The 17,173-nt window shown below is 47.4% G+C and overlaps 1 protein-coding gene across 1 annotated transcript; it reads right to left on the bottom strand.

The window, feature by feature from the left end:
- Positions 1-79: 79 nt before the first annotated feature.
- lrp12 (low density lipoprotein receptor-related protein 12) lies at positions 80-16,012 on the bottom strand. Its single transcript, XM_066674896.1, has 8 exons — positions 14,921-16,012; positions 12,604-12,660; positions 10,464-10,599; positions 7,353-7,555; positions 4,006-4,769; positions 3,509-3,846; positions 2,984-3,116; positions 80-2,862 (listed from the first exon to the last, which is right to left on the bottom strand). The coding sequence occupies exons 1-8, from the start codon at positions 14,985-14,987 to the stop codon at positions 1,969-1,971; spliced, it is 2,592 nt and encodes an 863-aa protein (XP_066530993.1). The 5' UTR covers positions 14,988-16,012; the 3' UTR covers positions 80-1,968.
- Positions 16,013-17,173: the final 1,161 nt, after the last annotated feature.

Genomic DNA, 17,173 nt, shown 5'->3' with positions numbered 1-17,173 from the left:
AGGGGGCGTCCTTGAACTGAAAAACACAGCACAGTGTTGATGTGACAGCAGGTAACCATCACGAAGCCCGGTCTGGGACGAACGCTTTGTTTTATTCTTAGTGCAGTAAACAGTTATGCATCTTTATATATATTCATATATATATTCAGATATATTTATATACATTCATACACAGAATCACTGAAAAACAAAAATGCACAAGAACCTTTAAACATGCTTCTCAAGTAACCACTACTGAAATCAAACCAGTAATAATAATAATAATAATAAATATAAACACTCACACAAGTTCTCAGTACCAAAACAGTCAGGTTACTGAAACAGTAACAAAACAATAAATACGACAAACATCAGTGGCTGTTATACAACGCAACATCCTGAAAAATAGTCGCTCTGCGGCTCACGCGCTTTTATAAATAAATTGCTCTAGCCCAGGGTCAAAGGAAACGATTCGCAAACCGTCTCTAGTCTCTAACGGGGAACGGAACCCCTCCATTAGCGGTAACGAAGCGTACTGTTGGCGTGCTCACGTTTCAAAAAACCCATGACATCAAGGTACGAATAAATCAATGGTAGTAGTAACAAATCTGCAGCTTCTGAGCTAGTCGGACTAGGTCAGTATCTTCAGTACCAGTGTACACAGTCAGTTTGTCTATTATCTGTGTCTCCCAGACAGCGCTTCAGGACTCCTTCACCTCCACTCAGCTGAGCACATCTGTGTACGGTCCGCAGCCGCTCCCTCTCGAGCCAAAGGGAGAAGAGAAGAAAACCGAAATATAAGACGACGTATGAACCGTGGAGCTGAAAGCTCTGAAGAGAAAGGTTAAGCTTGCACACAGGGGGAGGGAGGGAGGAAGGGGGGGCTGAAAGCTCTCGTGTAAGCGTCTGAAATTCGAGAAGAGGTTAAAAGGGCAGATCGTCCATAAAATATCCCCCAACCAAGAAAAGCCCTCACACTTTTCCCTTTGCAAGGGAGACAGAAGAAGCAGCGGCAAGCTTGAAGCAAGGAGAGTTCTGAGCTCGAAGGGTTAACACAGCGGTTCTCAGGTCCAGGAGCTGAGCGCACTCTGCTGTGAACTGTTTCAGATCTGTCGCACAAAGATTTCTCAGTGACGGTGGTTATTTCTCCCCCTAAGATGAGAGAGCGGGACCTGGATTAAACTTTCTCTTCTCCACAGTGGGACACAGTTCTGTTTCTTAATGAAAACCCCCCTGTGTAAACAGCCCCTGTTCAGAACGCCCGCTTTCAGCACCTGTTCCTTTAAATGATAATGAGCCGCTCTCTGTTCACCCCGACCCCGAGCGCACAGCAGTGAGGAGCGAGGAGCAGAAGCTCTGGTTTTTAGTCGTTTTTACTCTGCGCTCGTTGTGTCTGTTTTGCTGAGTTTAACCTCGTCTTTGCGCTCTCACATAAACACGGGTCCAGCGCTGTGATTGGACAGACTCAGACGAGGGGGCGGGGCCCATTGTAAAGTGTCTGCACTTGATATCAGAAGAGGAGCAGAATCAGAACGACTCGTTTTATCCCGTGTTTTCAGACTTGAGCAGGACACAAAACTGACTGTGTGGGTCTTGTTTCACAGTGTGTGGGTTGGTAGGCTCTAGAACCACACATTAATGTGCACATGCCCTGAACAAGAACATTTGTCATTTGCTGTCGCCTTAAAGTAAGATAAAATATTGTAAAATATTGAAGGCTAAATTTCTTCGTTTTACTATTGTTTTTTTCCTCAATCTCCCATCATTCTGAAAACATCTATCAATTCAAGAAAATTAATAAACACCGAAAACAGAAAAATGCTTTGTGAGAAAACCCTCTGACCCAAACAAAGGCGGCCATAATCAAGCCTTCTTTTGGAGCTGGGTGTTTCTAGGGTATTAGGGTCTCTCAACAGATCAGAGTGTTGTGTTTTTGCAGAAACGGTTCACAGCAGTGTGTCCTCGGAGCTGGAGCTGAGAACTCCAGACTTAACAGAGCAGGAGAGACTCGTCGTCGCTGGTTTCTGTTCTCGATGTGGCCTCCAGGCAGGCGTCGGGGATCCGAGCCGTGTGAACGATTCCGCAGTGTTCGCAGGGTCCATCTCGGCCCACTGTTCGTCCCCGGGACGCTGGAGTGGGCTGAGATGCGAAAGTGTGATCCGGACCAGGCTCCAGTAAGGGCCTGGCGCTCTCGTTAGAGTCAGAGTCCGGCAGACCTGCTTCTGCGATGGGGATCAGCAGCTCCACGTCGTCCTCGTCTTCGTTTCGTCCGTTCCCCGCCGCGCCGCTCTCCAGCTGCCGCAGAGGGCTGTGGTTCTGCTGTGCCGATCCGGACCCGGAGGCAGAGGAGCGTCCGAAACTGAAACGAACCCAGCGGAGGCTGCGAGTGACTCGACTCAAAGCGCTGCTGAAGGGACTCCTGGCACTAGGGGGCGCCACACTGCATCCCTCGCTCACTCCGCTGCCGTCTGTGACGTCATTGATGCTTCCTTCGCGGCTGGCCAGAGGAGCCGAAGACGAGCTGGACACGGAGACGATGGCCTCGACGGCAGCGGTGGGCATGGTCTTCTGAGGAAGAGGCGGAGCTACGAGACCACCCACAGCTCCGGCGGCATCCCTCCGAGGCTGCTGCTCACTCTCTGTGTCGGTGTCGTCCGAGTCGAGAGGCAGGGGCCCGCGGTGAGACCCCGAACGCTCGCGTTCCCGACCCGAGGCTTCCTCTGACTCGGCAGACACCAGCGCCAGAGAGCCGGAGCGGCGAGATCGAGAGAACGTAAACAGACGCCGCCAGATGTTTCCGTGCCGAGCCGACGTCGGGAGACGAAGGGAGGTGAAGCCGAGCTGGGACCGGACGGCCAGCCGAAGGTTCTCCAACACGGAGGCCTGACGGAGGACAAAAGAGAGCGTTACTTACTAGACACGGAGCTTAAACCAGACACCAAACATGTCTCTTCCTCATTCCTGGATTTAAAGACTGACAGCATGGGAAGCTTGGATGTCTCACCTGGTTGCCAGAGCAGACCGGGAAATCCTCCACTGGGGGGATTAGGCCCTGAGCAATTAGCTGCCCGTATGAGGGCGGAGCTTCTCTTCTCAACAACTCTGCCTCAACCCTGGAGAGCTGGGTCTCAAAAGACCTGCAGTGGTGGCAAAAACAAAATGAAACATACACATTACACAGCGCAGTCAAGTCTTCAACCTAGTCTTAATTTCTCTTGTGGATTCATGCTTTGTAACATCTTATTCAGTCAGAAAACTACTTCAAATGTAAGCGTGGGTGACACTGACTTTCCCTGTTCACTATTGAAAATTAGAACAGATACAGATCTGAAAAAACACCTTAAATATACAACATTAAAAATGTACTGGGTTTATTTATTTAACTCTTCACATGTTGTTTGGTTCCAGATACAGAAATGAATGTGTACATGCTCAACAAGGGATTCTTGGTATAACGTGGTTGTGATGTCACATCCTGTGTGTGGTCGGTGGTTTCTCTTTGGTCATATATTTGGCTATAGCTCCTCACCTGCGCTCGAACATCCTGAGGGAGTAGAGTTTGCAGGTGCAGCCGAGAGCGATGACCAGCAGCAGGCCGCAGATCAGGCTCCCGATCACTGCGGCGGTGATGACCCTCGTGGGGACGATGACGGGGCAGCTCTCCTCGTCGCTGCCGTCCCCGCAGTCGTCCTGAGCGTCACACACCCAGCTCTCAAACACGCAGCGGTTGTTCTTGCAGTGGAAGTTCCCCGGCTGGCAGAAGAAGCAGTTCTTCTCGTCCGAGCCGTTGGGGCAGCGGTTCTGGTAGTTACAGCGATCCGAGCGAGGGTAGCATGCGCCATTACGGGAGCACGGGAACTCATCCTCCTGGAGGGGGTATTGGAAAACAAAGACAGGGTGTCACTGAGGCAAAGCACTGGAGAGCATGTGAGTGAGTGAGTGATAATATCATATCAACCAAAATTAAGAAACAAATCACTGCCATGTCGTCCAGCCCTAACTATGCTGATAAATTCCGGACGGTACCTGGCAGCTGCTGCAGTTGAGCTCGTCTCGGCCGTTGGGGCAGTGCCAGTATCCGTCACAACGCTGCTGCTCCGTGTAACAGCCCCAGTTCCCTCCGCAGGGAATCTCCCACGGCAGACAGAAGCCGTCCACCTGGTACGTGACGTTAAACCCCCGCGCTGCGTTGATTTTGTCAGCGTAGAAGTGGATGCGAAGCTGCCCTGAGGAGGAGACAACGGCGACAGGAGCGCGAGAGTCGAACGCCGTCAGGACGCGAAGGAGACGGCGAGGGTTTTCCTCCAAACCGTCATAAACCTTCACATAATCCCCATACCCCGTGCCATCGAGTTTGAAGTCCATAAAGCGGAGGATGACCTTGCGATGGTCTCCAGTATCGATCAGCCAGGTGCAGTTGCTTCCCGGTGGATAAAAATCTGGATAATTAGGGGAGCTAAAAGTTCCGTAAAAATTCCGGAGCCACTCTCCACACACGGGAACGTCGCAGTCGATCTCGTCACCCAAATCCTGACAGTCGATGCTGCCGTCGCACTTCAGAGACTGCGGCAGGCAGGTGTAGACACGGGTGTAGCGCGACAGGCAGGGGAACTGGTTGAAGGCACAGGGCTGGAAAGAGAAAAAGGCAGAAGGGTTGGGCTGGACACACAGCTCCTCGTCGGAGTTGTCGCCGCACTCGTCCATCGTGTTGCACTTCCACGACTCCGGGATGCACTTCCCGTTTGTGCAGTGAAATTGATCCGACTCACAGATGGACTCCTCTGATCTACCTGGGAACGGCCAACATCGTATTCATTAGCCTTAGTCTTTCACATGGGGTCTGTCCAAAACCCTAGTGAGCTGTTTGCAGTGTTTTACATCAGAAATGCTCCTGACACGTGGGCGGTCCGAATTCTTAGATAGTTTAACACATAATCGACCCGTTCCTCAGCCGTGAAGGCAACCGCATGATGCAACTGAAGCACAACTCCCGTTTGTTTGGCTCTTCTTCCAGAGCAAAAACAATTACAATCATGATACAAACAGGAAGCGCAGTATCCACTGCGTTGAAACTCTGAGGCGATGCTAGCCACTGGTGCAGTGGGTGGGAACAGGCTGTGACACAATCACACTGAGGACAGACGATCGTTAGAGCGCTGCCGATGTAAACAGCAGTCTACGGAGTCACTGCCCACCGATGGCAGCTCACTAGAGTTTTGGGACAGACCTGTACATTCACAGATGCAGAGGATGCAAGATGTTGGTGTGCTTTAAAGAGAAGAAAGAGCTAGCTTCTAATCACAACTTGTAAACTAAGAGGTGCAACCAGTGAGCGTACCTCACAACAACCTCAACTGACTGACCGTCTGGCGCTCGACATTCAGCGCTCAGAATTAAAGCCAGATCTTCTTGGTCTTGGTCAGAAACCTAAGCCTGGAACTTCAGGCTAAAAGATATTTTCCCCAAATCATTTAACCCTAATTATAATTAATCACTGTAATAATAATTTACATATATTTATTAGCAATCAGAAATGAAGGCATGGAATAACTACTATAAGTTCTACCACTGTTATCAGCACTAATAGAAATATTGCTCCCGCTCCGCGACACCAAACAAACCCCAGTGTATTCTCCAGTGGAGCTCAAATACAGAGCAGAAGCACTAAATTCCACACATACCCAATGAGGGGGCAGAGAGTTTGTCTCTTTTGAAGTTTTCCCACTCACATTATGGGCAGACCCTTAATGAAACCTCCACAGAACATTTACTGTTGCTAATTATACCCTTCTGAACCTAACCCTGTCATTACCTCACTATCTGCTGAACTCCAGCCAGTGTTTTCCGTGACCACATTTCTGGATTCATACACCGTTACGTAGAGCGCCTTTTGACTCTTTAGTCTCTGAACATTCGCAGCGAGGGCAAACCAGCTGAAATCTCTACCGTATGAACCTAATAAACCACAGCTCCACGCTGAGGGTCAGAAAGAGCATTAATCGCCAAAAAACCCTGTATCTGCCGCCATGTAAGTGCATGAGGAACGCTGATGACGATTACGTATCCCTGCTGCAATTTGCTCTAAACCTCACCGCTGCAACTTGAAAACGTCTCCACAAAGGGTTGGAGCTCCAGAAGCCTGTGACTGCTGAGATGTCCTGAGGTTCTCCTTTCTTTAACACTGCGCCTTTTCAGTCGATCTCAGGAGCCCTCTTCCCATTGCGCCTGAGTAACACCCCAAATCTCATTCATTTGAGGAACGTTCTCACCCCCAGCCCCACTTAGAAGGAGCTTACATGTCCTCAGGTTTGGAGGAGCTCATCCACATACTGACTGCTTCATACTCGGCAGCAAACTGCTCAAACGCCTGCTGGACACCTCCGTAAAAAGATGCCAGAAGTATCACATCATACGTCCTCATTTTCAGATACCACTGCATATGGTATTATCATTAAATATATAAGTTTTATGAAGGTTCTTGTGGTCTTTACAAAGTGTTTCCTGCTTGTGCAGTCAAAGGGTCATGCTTCTACACAGGTGCACTTCGTTCACTGAAGAGCCCCTGCACAGCCTTTCTAGGGTGTGTTTTAATAACGTATTAATTCTGTAAGGTTCACTGGCACCGAAACTGAGGATTAGGGAGAGAACTGGGTCAGTTTTACTGTATCATATCTGCATATTATCCCCGTTTTAATACAACTCAAACACCACCAGCTGCGCTTCACCCTGTGAACATATGAACCAATAGAAATGGTCCTGAAAGATTTGATATTAACTTCACTCAAATGCGTCACTGTCGGAAAAAACCTCTTTAGGACAAAGATAAAGTTTAACTACATATTTATTATGTGGGAAATATGCAAATCAGCCAGAATACTATAATGACCTACACACTGTAGTTCTACAATTACTAATTGTAGTCCATTTCTAGCTCTAGGTCCTCTGCGCTCAGGACCCCCACAGAGCAGGTGTGATGTGGTGGTGGATCATTCTCAGCGCTGCAGTGACACTGACGTGGTGGTGGTGGTGCTGGTGCGAGTGGATCAGACACAGCAGTGCTGCTGGAGTGTTTACAGCCCTTAACATCACTGCTGCACTAAGAATATTTCATACCTCCTCTGAGAAACACGCTGAGCACAGTTTGTAACTGTAGAAATGGTGTTTTGAGAGAGCATATTCCTCTGAATGATTTAGGCTTCATATTTATAGACTGTTACGCACAAAGAGGAGCCTGACAGTATAAAGATGGTGGGATTTGTTGAGAGAACGGTTTGGCCCTGCAGTCGTAAAGCACAGGAGAGAGAGAGAGCACCATGTGACAGCATTATCTCTGACTTAGTGGCTGCTATCAGGGCTATAAAAAGCTTTAGTACCTGTTACGTAAGAGAGCCTGAAGCCCTTGCCGGTCAGACTGTCATCCGAGTGGAACTTAATCCACACGTGGTCCTGAGAGGAGATGTACGGGGCCGGGATGGACGAGCCACAGGCCCGATAACCGTCCAGATTCTTGTAGGTTCCAATGGAGATCCAGTCCAGTCCACAGCGGTGGGAGCTCTGAATCTCAAAATCCTGAAAACTAGAGCACAGAGAACCAAGAGTGGGTTTATTTACAGTTTCAAATTAACACATGCAACAAAAATACATATAGTTTCCAGGTCAACAGCCTTTCTTTATAATTTGTTTGACTCTCAGGAGGATGAGTCCCTCTTGAGAGTCTTGGTTCCAGCCAATGGATCATGGTTCAGGACAGTGAGCCCGGCGGATGAAGACCCGAGAGTGGGAGCGGGTTTGTGGAGGATGGAGAAGATCAGACCGATGTGAAGGACCACGGGTATTTAGATCTTAAGTGAGGTGGAGTATTTTGAATGGAGGCTGGTGTTTTATGGGCAGTGAAGATGTTGGAGAACAGGCGTGACGTGATGGTGAGGGCAAGCGAGGAGGAGGAGGGCGGTCTGACGCCGAAGAGAAGAGAGCTGCCCTTGTTTATTGAAGAACAGAGTGAATGGGGGCTAAAGAAGTGGCAGAGCAACACATGAACTTCAGTCTGTAACTGAAGACCTACACAGTGCTCCTGTGTGGTCAGTGGAGCTGAGAGGAGGTGGTTCTGTTACGGCTGACTGGTATTATCCACAAACTCCCTGAGGATAAAGGTGTACTGGACTGTAATAGAACACCGTTAGAGGGATTCAAATGTTATGACTGTAACAGAAGGGTTTGTTCAAACTGCTTTTAAAGAATTGAGAAACATCTGGTTAGGTGCAGAGTGCTCACGGACTGCCTCCGAGGTTTCTCAGGCATCTACTATAGGGCAGTTCATATTTCATTCATCGTAACAATCACATCCAGGGGGGGGAAAAAAGGGACAGAGTCTATTTCTGTGCTGGTTTCCATGGACACGACGATGGGATGAAGACGCAAGCAGACCAGCCTTCACACAGAGGCCAGAAACACAGCACAAAACACGAGAGACATTCATCCATCCATCCATTCATTCATTCATCAGTCATCTTAATCGAGGCTATGGCAGGTCTAGAGCACAGCAGGTGTCATTCATTCATTCATTCATTCGGTTTTCTGTAACCTCTTCATCCTGGTCATGGTCTGTGTTTCCGGAACCAACCAGAAAGCATTCATTCATTCGTTCACTTTCTTTAACCACTTCATCCTGGTCAAGTTCATAATGTGGCCGGAGCCTACCAGGGAGGACTCATTCACTCATGTTCTGCAGCGGCTTATTCCTGGGTCGTGATGGAAAGGATAAACATCCTATTTATCAGAGGCACTGTCATGTCTGCGTCTGTCCTCCTACCCTCCATTTCATTTCTTGAGAAATAAATCAGGTTTTAATAAAACGCCCAAGAAAATCTGTTCACCGAGGCTTAGGAACACTACTCATCATTTCCACTAAACGCACAGGCCTGGGAATTTTCCACAAGGATCAAACCCCACAGCAGTGTTCTCCCCTTGTCTAAACAGCCACTGACCCAGAGCGCACTGCAGTGAGGAGTGGGGAGCAGAAGCTCTGCTTTTTAGCTGTTTTCGCTCAGTTCTCTTTCTTCTCCATTTTTACTCAGCGCTCTAAACTCTCCGTGCTCGTTGCGTCTGTTTTGCTGCGTTTAAACTTTCACGTAAACACGGGTTCAGTTCTGTGATTGTGTTATGGCAATTGTCTAAGTGCAACCAGGAAGGAAGGCCGAGTTTATTCAAATATTAGACGCAGTGTATAGAGGACCCCAGTCACGTACATCCCACCGTCATGTGCCCCTTCTGCACGTACACCAAGCATCACGTGTACCGTTCGGATGTTATTACATCATGTCTCATTTCACAAACCCAGACATTCTGGGTATCCGTTATCTTCTATTTTACTACTGTCAGTTTGTACTCAGGATGTTCTTATTACAACTTATTTGTCAGACTTCTCTAATCTATCTGGAGACCTAACGTCTCTAATCTAAACGCAGAAGAGCAATGTTCAGCATGCCCCCCCCCCCCCCCAACTCCAATAGTTTCTCCTGGGTCGTGCCCTGGGTCACAACGTAATAAGTCCTTTAAGGTCACAAGCACATGTCCTATGTCTCTAATAGTTCATTCATTCATTATCTGTAACCCTTATCCAATTCAGGGTCGTGCTGGGTCCAGAGCCTACCTGGAATCATTGGGCGCAAGGCAGGAATACACCCTGGAGGGAGCACCAGTCCTTCACAGGGTAACACACACTCACACATTCACACCTACGGACACTTTGGAGTCACCAATCCACCTACCAACATGTGTTTTTGGACTGTGGGAGGAAACCCACACAGACACAGGGAGAACACACCACACTCCTCACAGACAGTCACCCGGAGCGGGAATCGAACCCACAACCTCTAGGCCCCTGGAGCTGTGTGACTGCGACACCTACCTGCTGCACCACCGGGTTATCATTATCAACATTACTCATTGGTGTTAGTACGCATTTCCCCCATCACATTTGGACAGACTCAGACGAGGGGGCGGGGCCATTCTAAAGTCTCTGCACTTGACGTCAGAATCGGAGCAGAATCAGAACGACTGGTTTTATCCTGTGTTTCCAGACTTGGGCAGCACACAGAAAATTAACTGGGTTGGTCTTGTTTCACAGTGTGTGTATTGGTGGGCTCCAGATCCTTGCATTAACATGCATCTGAAGGGAACAAAGGATTTTTTGATTATCACGTCCCTTTAAAGCTGTGGAATATGTGATCGAGAGCGATTGATTCTGTGAAATTGATTCAGAACGATTGACAGTGATGGTGAACGCAACCAGACATCCAGGTCTTTTCAAGATTGAACTGTAATGAAAAGAAAAACAAGCCTGGGACTGGAATGAGATTTTGAGAATATTTTACCTTCAAAATCTACAGTTGGGTTCCTGTATTAAAAGTAGGCCTACGAAGGCACAGTTCTGAAAGCGTGAAATTTCCCTTTTACAGCTTTGTTGAGTGTCTAAAAGCCTGTACCTGATGGTGATGATTTCTCCAGGATTGGCTATGATGTTCCAGCTGCAGTTGATGCGGGACGGATACTCGAAGGGCCAACCGGGGCTGGTGATCACGCCACTGGACTCTCGGATCTGCTGCACCACATCCCCACAAGCTGTCAAAGCAAAGGGTTACTATTTCAGGAACCGCGATCAAATAAATAAATCGGTATCAGGTACGGAAGACATTTTAGACCGTGTAGAACCAAGGAAGAGAATAAAAACAGCAAAAACAAACATCTCTCAGATCAGAACCTGTAATACACACAGACGATAAACGGCCTCGGACGTCCAAGTCCGTTCCATTAGTTTAAGACTAGGCTGCGACCTCTAGCTGAGATCCTCAATTTCTACCATCAATTATTTTCTAGCAACAAGGAAACATTCAGTGTCTAATATGAATTATTCAGTATCCACAATCGATGAATAATTACAGTGCTTTATTTAGTACAGACGAGTATATATGAACTATTCTACTATGACGTATACAGATACACCACTGATGTGGTTTATATCTGTATTTGGGCGGCACGGTGGCGCAGCAGGTAGTGTCGCAGTCACACAGCTGCAGGAACCTGGAGGCTGTGGGTTCGATTCCCGCTCCGGGTGACTGTCTGTGAGGAGTGTGGTGTGTTCTCTCTGTGTCTGCGTGGGTTTCCTCCGGGTGACTGTCTGTGAGGAGTGTGGTGTGTTCTCTCTGTGTCTGCGTGGGTTTCCTCCGGGTGACTGTCTGTGAGGAGTGTGGTGTGTTCTTCCTGTGTCTGCGTGGGTTTCCTCCAGGTGACTGTCTGTGAGGAGTGTGGTGTGTTCTCTCTGCGTCTGCGTGGGTTTCCTCCGGGTGACTGTCTGAGAGGAGTGTGGTGTGTTCTCCCTGTGTCTGCGTGGGTTTCCTCCAGGTGACTGTCTGTGAGGAGTGTGGTGTGTTCTCTCTGCGTCTGCGTGGGTTTCCTCCGGGTGACTGTCTGTGAGGAGTGTGGTGTGTTCTCCCTGTGTCTGCGTGGGTTTCCTCCAGGTGACTGTCTGTGAGGAGTGTGGTGTGTTCTCTCTGAGTCTGCGTGGGTTTCCTCCAGGTGACTGTCTGTGAGGAGTGTGGTGTGTTCTCTCTGCGTCTGCGTGGGTTTCCTCCGGGTGACTGTCTGTGAGGAGTGTGGTGTGTTCTCCCTGAGTCTGCGTGGGTTTCCTCTGGGTGACTGTCTGTGAGGAGTGTGGTGTGTTCTCTCTGCGTCTGCGTGGATTTCCTCCAGGTGACTGTCTGTGAGGAGTGTGGTGTGTTCTCTCTGCGTCTGCGTGGGTTTCCTCCGGGTGACTGTCTGTGAGGAGTGTGGTGTGTTCTCCCTGAGTCTGCGTGGGTTTCCTCCGGGTGACTGTCTGTGAGGAGTGTGGTGTGTTCTCTCTGTGTCTGCGTGGATTTCCTCCGGGTGACTGTCTGTGAGGAGTGTGGTGTGTTCTCTCTGTGTCTGCGTGGATTTCCTCCGGGTGCTCCAGTTTCCTCCCACAGTCCAAAGACACACGTTGGTAGGTGGATTGGTGACTCCAAAGTGTCCATAGGTGTGAGTGTGTGAGTGAATGTGTGTGTGTGTGTGTGTGTGTGTTGCCCTGTGAAGGACTGGCGCCCCCTCCAGGGTGTGTTCCCGCCTTGCGCCCAATGATTCCAGGTAGGCTCTGGACCCACCGCGACCCTGACTTGGATAAGCGGTTACAGATAATGAATGAATGAATGAATGAAAATATCTGTATTTATTATTTCTTCTGTGTTTACTATCTCTAAATCTGTATTTACTGTTGCTTTATAAAGTATGGATAAATTACTATTTATCTATGAATAACCCGTGTTTACGATGAATAAATCAGATTCTAGACAGGAACTTTAAGACTGTACTTTGACGTATTCAGCGTCTGCTATGAACTAATGTGAAACTAATGTGTTTGTTCTGTGGTTGTCCTCATACAGGGCCTTACAGTTTAAGGCGTTTAGGAAAACACTAACTGTGCTTTAATGAAAACAGAAATGGGTTTTTAATGGAACCTTCTGGAAGCTGGGAATGTATCCAGAATAAAGAGAGAGTGATTCTATATTCAGAAACAAAACTGTTCCTCGAAGAGAGAAGAGTTTAACTCACCACTGGAGATCCCTGATACGTATACGTTGTCATTGCGCTGGGAGCAGGCTGCGTTCTCTGAGGAAACAAAAAGAGAGGACACACTTCTTTAATGAAACGAACGGTACAGATCGGGCCAGTAATGTGTGACATGGTAAATGCTGGAACATGACCAGCCAGAACTAACAGACACCAAGATCTGAGGCTTGTCCAATTCCTAAAAACTGGAAAACAAACTGAAAGCCACTCAGCAAACAAGAACAAACATGAAGAACCCAACCTGCAGCTGATGACAGTCATCTGAACAGTTACAGTGATAAAGATCTCACAGGAAATAGGTCAACGAACTGTCTACAGGATATGAGTTAATGATTAAATGTGAAACAGTACAGTCTTATCACATCAATCTGATTAAAGTGGACATCCAAACCCCACAGCAGTGTTCTCCCCCTGTGTAAACAGCCCCTGTTCAGAACGCCCGCTTTCAGCACCTGTTCCTTTAAATGATAATGAGCCGCTCACTGTTCACCCCGACCCCGAGCGCCCAGCAGTGAGGAGCGAGGAGCAGAAGCTCTGGTTTTTAGCCGTTTTCACTCTGTTCTCTTTCTTCTCCGTTTTCTCTCAGTGCTCTTTTCTCGTTGTGTCTGTTTTGCTGCGTTTAACCTCGTCATCGCGCTCTCACATAAACGCAGGTCCAGCGCTGTGATTGGACAGACTCAGACGAGGGGGCGGGGCCATTCTAAAGTCTCTGCACTTGACACAAGAAGTGGAGCAGAATCGGAACGCCTCATTTTATACCATTTCTGACATCGGGCACACTGGATATTGACTGGGTGGTCTAGTTTCACAGTGTGTGGGTTGGTGGGCTCTAGATCCACACATTAATATCCCTTAGATAATGTCCTTTAAATCAATTTGTGCAAGGTTTCATTTTTACATAATAAAAAGCATATAAATTGTAGTCTTAATTTTAGTAAATCTTCATTAGCCATTTTCCTAAAATGCTCCAGCCCTGTTTATCCTAAATGTTCATTTGTGTGTTTGTTTAACAGATAATTCAGACACTGCACATTTTGACAGAGTGCTCTAATCTGTGACTGGAAGCTCTTTTCTTGTAAGCAGCTGGCTGTGGGAATGGCATGCAGAAACCCGTCCCAAACCCACAGCCCTCCACCCAAATCGACCTTCAACAACTGACACACAACTGAGAATCTGCTGTGAATGAGACAGCAGCTGAGAATCAGCACAAATATCCCCAACAAGAGACAAGCACAGTCCAAACCTGCTCTTAGACAGGCCTTCAAGGCGTTTAATCAAGACGTCCAGCAGAGATCTGAGACCTCTGTATTACACATGTCCAAACTTTGGATCAGACACAGCACTCACAGCTGGAGTTTTTAAACCCCTCAGCGTCTGGACTGAGAACAGTCCACCGACCAAAAACATCCAGCCGACAGCGTCCTGTGTCACTGATGAAGGACTAGAGGACGAGCGACACACACTGTGCAGCGACAGATGAGCTACTGTCTCTGACTCTACATCTACAAGGTGGACCAACGAGGGAGGAGTGTCTCACAGAGTGGACAGAGAGTGGACACAGGGTTTAAAAACTCCAGCAGCACTGCTGTGTCTGATCCACTCTACACCAGCACAACACACACCAGCGCTGAGAAGGATCCACCACCCATAAAGGCTTTGTTACTAATTGTTAGTTAAGGAAAGGAATTCATTATGAAATTTGAAAATGTAAAAATTGGGAATATGCAAAAGAAGACATGAAGATTTTTGCCTTTAAAGCCCTTCTATATATACCCCATCGTTACAGATTATTACACCCTAGAGGTTTTGGTATCTGCAGCTGATTAAGCGATTGTTTTAAATACAGGTGAACAATGCACATATGAAATTTTAAAGAATGATTCACAAGATCAACGGACTTAGAGCATCCGAGACTTTTAAAACCCATGAGAAAGGCTGAAATCTCCTGCTCTGCGTCCAGCTGCTGCTCTGGGCTGCTTTATTTCTGCAGACAATAGACAGGCGTCTTTGTTCCTCGCCTTCTGCCGGCTTTGTGTCTAACTCTCTCACACGGAGAAGAGCACAGATGTCCCTCTGACACTCCGATTAAAGCAAAAGTTTAAAAACAAATGTGAATAAATAAAAATCACATGGCATGAGCGTCTCCTGACGATTTCACACAATTCTTGGATCTATTTATAGAGTAAAAGAACCGTCTTTGAGCTTCACAATAAATTCAGACCTTCTCAGTGGGGAAAGACAGATACGCCACATTTTAAGTTTAGAACACACTTCACAGTAAAGAACACTGAATGCTTACCAAAGAGTACGAGGCAGAGGGTGAAGAGTGAACAGGTCCATATTGAAGCCATGTCCAAACTGACCATAATAACTTACTTTTAGTTAAAATGAACCTAAATGTGCTATGGTTGAGCTGTTATTTGTTTTAGATCCAGCTTTAGCCTCAGTGTGGTTATATTAGTGAAACTTCTGGGTTTCTAAAGCAGCAATAAATAAATATATACAAATATACTGGTTAATTTCCAATAAAATCCGAGCCTCATCAGCTTTCACATCACATACCAGGTTTATAACGTCGATAAATCAACTGTAACTGACAGACTAACTTCTACAGAGTTAAATTACAATCTAACGACTATTTCCACAGCATTTAAAACCTCGTAATTAAGAGTTTAAAATATTTAAAATACCAACAAAGCTCTGAGTCTATCGCCTGAGCCTACGCTAGCAGAGGAGGCTACACACACAGATACCTCTCAGCTACAAATACGACTACATTTACACAATTTACAACCTAGTAAACGTCTTCAGGAGCTCGGCTTTTTTCAGTTTAGCCGAAAAAAAGACATTCCCCACGGCTTTAATCATGATTAAAGCGTAAATAAATCACAAAAAACCAATACGACACTGACGCTAAGCAGTCTTAGTGCCGCTTGTGCTAGCTACCTTGCTAAACAACAACAAACCGTTAGACACACGGACATGGCCGAGAGAAAACGGTTACAAATAGAAACAGCGTGGATTATCTGTGTTATATGAACAAATGTATAAAGTTTAGGGCTCTGGTGTGTCATTCGGGGTACACGTCCAACGGTAATATCCACCGAAGTGTGTTAAAAAGAACGCCAAACCACGTAAAAGCAGAGAAATACCCGAGCTCTCCTTTTCCCTGCCTCCGCACACAAACCGGCTCCAACCCGCTGCAAATAAACCTCTAAAATCCACAAAATAAGCCCGGAAACACTGGAATAAAGCCGTCGTTTTGAACCACTCCGTCTAACAGTCAAAAATCCGTTATGAACCCGTCCATCTGCCCGCGTATAAAATGTATTTCTCTCCCCAAATAAACACAAAGGCCACTCGGCTCCCTTCTCTCCCTGTGGCCTTCCACTAGTCAATGAGAGCGAGAGAGAGAGAGAGAGAGAGAGAGAGAGAGTCATTTCCATCAGAATACAAAGCAGGGAAAAAATATTTCCGAAAGACATTTTTTATTCCTACATTTTTCAAAAGGTATCACACAAATATGCTTAAGAAACAAACTGCTTTAAAGTATTGAAATGTAAAGTATTGAAAATCAGTTTATGCTCCACAGAGAGGGTCTCCTACATGGAGGCATCCATGTTTAAAATAAATTCTGTACAGGATTCTCAGACCTCCAGGCCACTACATGTCAATACAATATTCATAGCTCATTCTCTGTAATCTTTGTGAGAACATGTGCTGTGAATAGTGCAACATAAAACTGAAATGAACTGAATTGAACTGACAGTGATCAGAGACTGGGACTCCTGGGGGGACCCCCTCATGCTTCACTACAGCTTCCCCTCCGCACAGTTTGGGGTTTAGGGGACGTTTTTGTGTGAGTGTGTGTGTGTGTGTGTGTGCCAATTTTCTTGGGCCGATCAGTATCATCACCAAACACAGCGCCCAAATTTAGTTGTTAAATTGCTCCTTTGCGCAATGGTACCCTTTTAATGGCAGAAATACAGGAGTGTGGTGTGTTCTCTCTGTGTCTGCGTGGGTTTCCTCCGGGTGACTGTCTGTGAGGAGTGTGGTGTGTTCTCTCTGTGTCTGTGTGGGTTTCCTCCAGGTGACTGTCTGTGAGGAGTGTGTTGTGTTCTCCCTGTGTCTGCGTGGGTTTCCTCCGGGTGACTGTCTGTGAGGAGTGTGGTGTGTTCTCTCTGTGTCTGTGTGGGTTTCCTCCAGGTGACTGTCTGTGAGGAGTGTGTTGTGTTCTCCCTGTGTCTGTGTGGGTTTCCTCCGGGTGACTGTCTGTGAGGAGTGTGGTGTGTTCTCCCTGTGTCTGCGTGGGTTTCCTCCGGGTGACTGTCTGTGAGGAGTGTGGTGTGTTCTCTCTGTGTCTGTGTGGGTTTCCTCCAGGTGACTGTCTGTGAGGAGTGTGTTGTGTTCTCCCTGTGTCTGTGTGGGTTTCCTCCGGGTGACTGTCTGTGAGGAGTGTGGTGTGTTCTCCCTGTGTCTGCGTGGGTTTCCTCCGGGTGACTGTCTGTGAGGAGTGTGGTGTGTTCTCTCTGTGTCTGTGTGGGTTTCCTCC

The sequence above is a fragment of the Hoplias malabaricus genome, chromosome 6 (assembly GCF_029633855.1).
Source record: "Hoplias malabaricus isolate fHopMal1 chromosome 6, fHopMal1.hap1, whole genome shotgun sequence".
NCBI lineage: Eukaryota > Metazoa > Chordata > Actinopteri > Characiformes > Erythrinidae > Hoplias > Hoplias malabaricus.
This window is presented reverse-complemented; position numbering and strand designations above follow the sequence as displayed.

Excerpts from the sequence above, each read along its gene's own strand:
- lrp12 (XM_066674896.1), bottom strand. The coding sequence starts at position 14,987 with ATGGTCAGTTTGGACATGGCTTCAATATGGACCTGTTCACTCTTCACC. Across the intron at positions 12,661-14,920 it reads CCTCTGCCTCGTACTCTTTG|AGAACGCAGCCTGCTCCCAG; the intron begins GTAAGCATTCAG and ends TTGTTTCCTCAG. Across the intron at positions 3,117-3,508 it reads CTCAGGATGTTCGAGCGCAG|GTCTTTTGAGACCCAGCTCT; the intron begins GTGAGGAGCTAT and ends CCACCACTGCAG.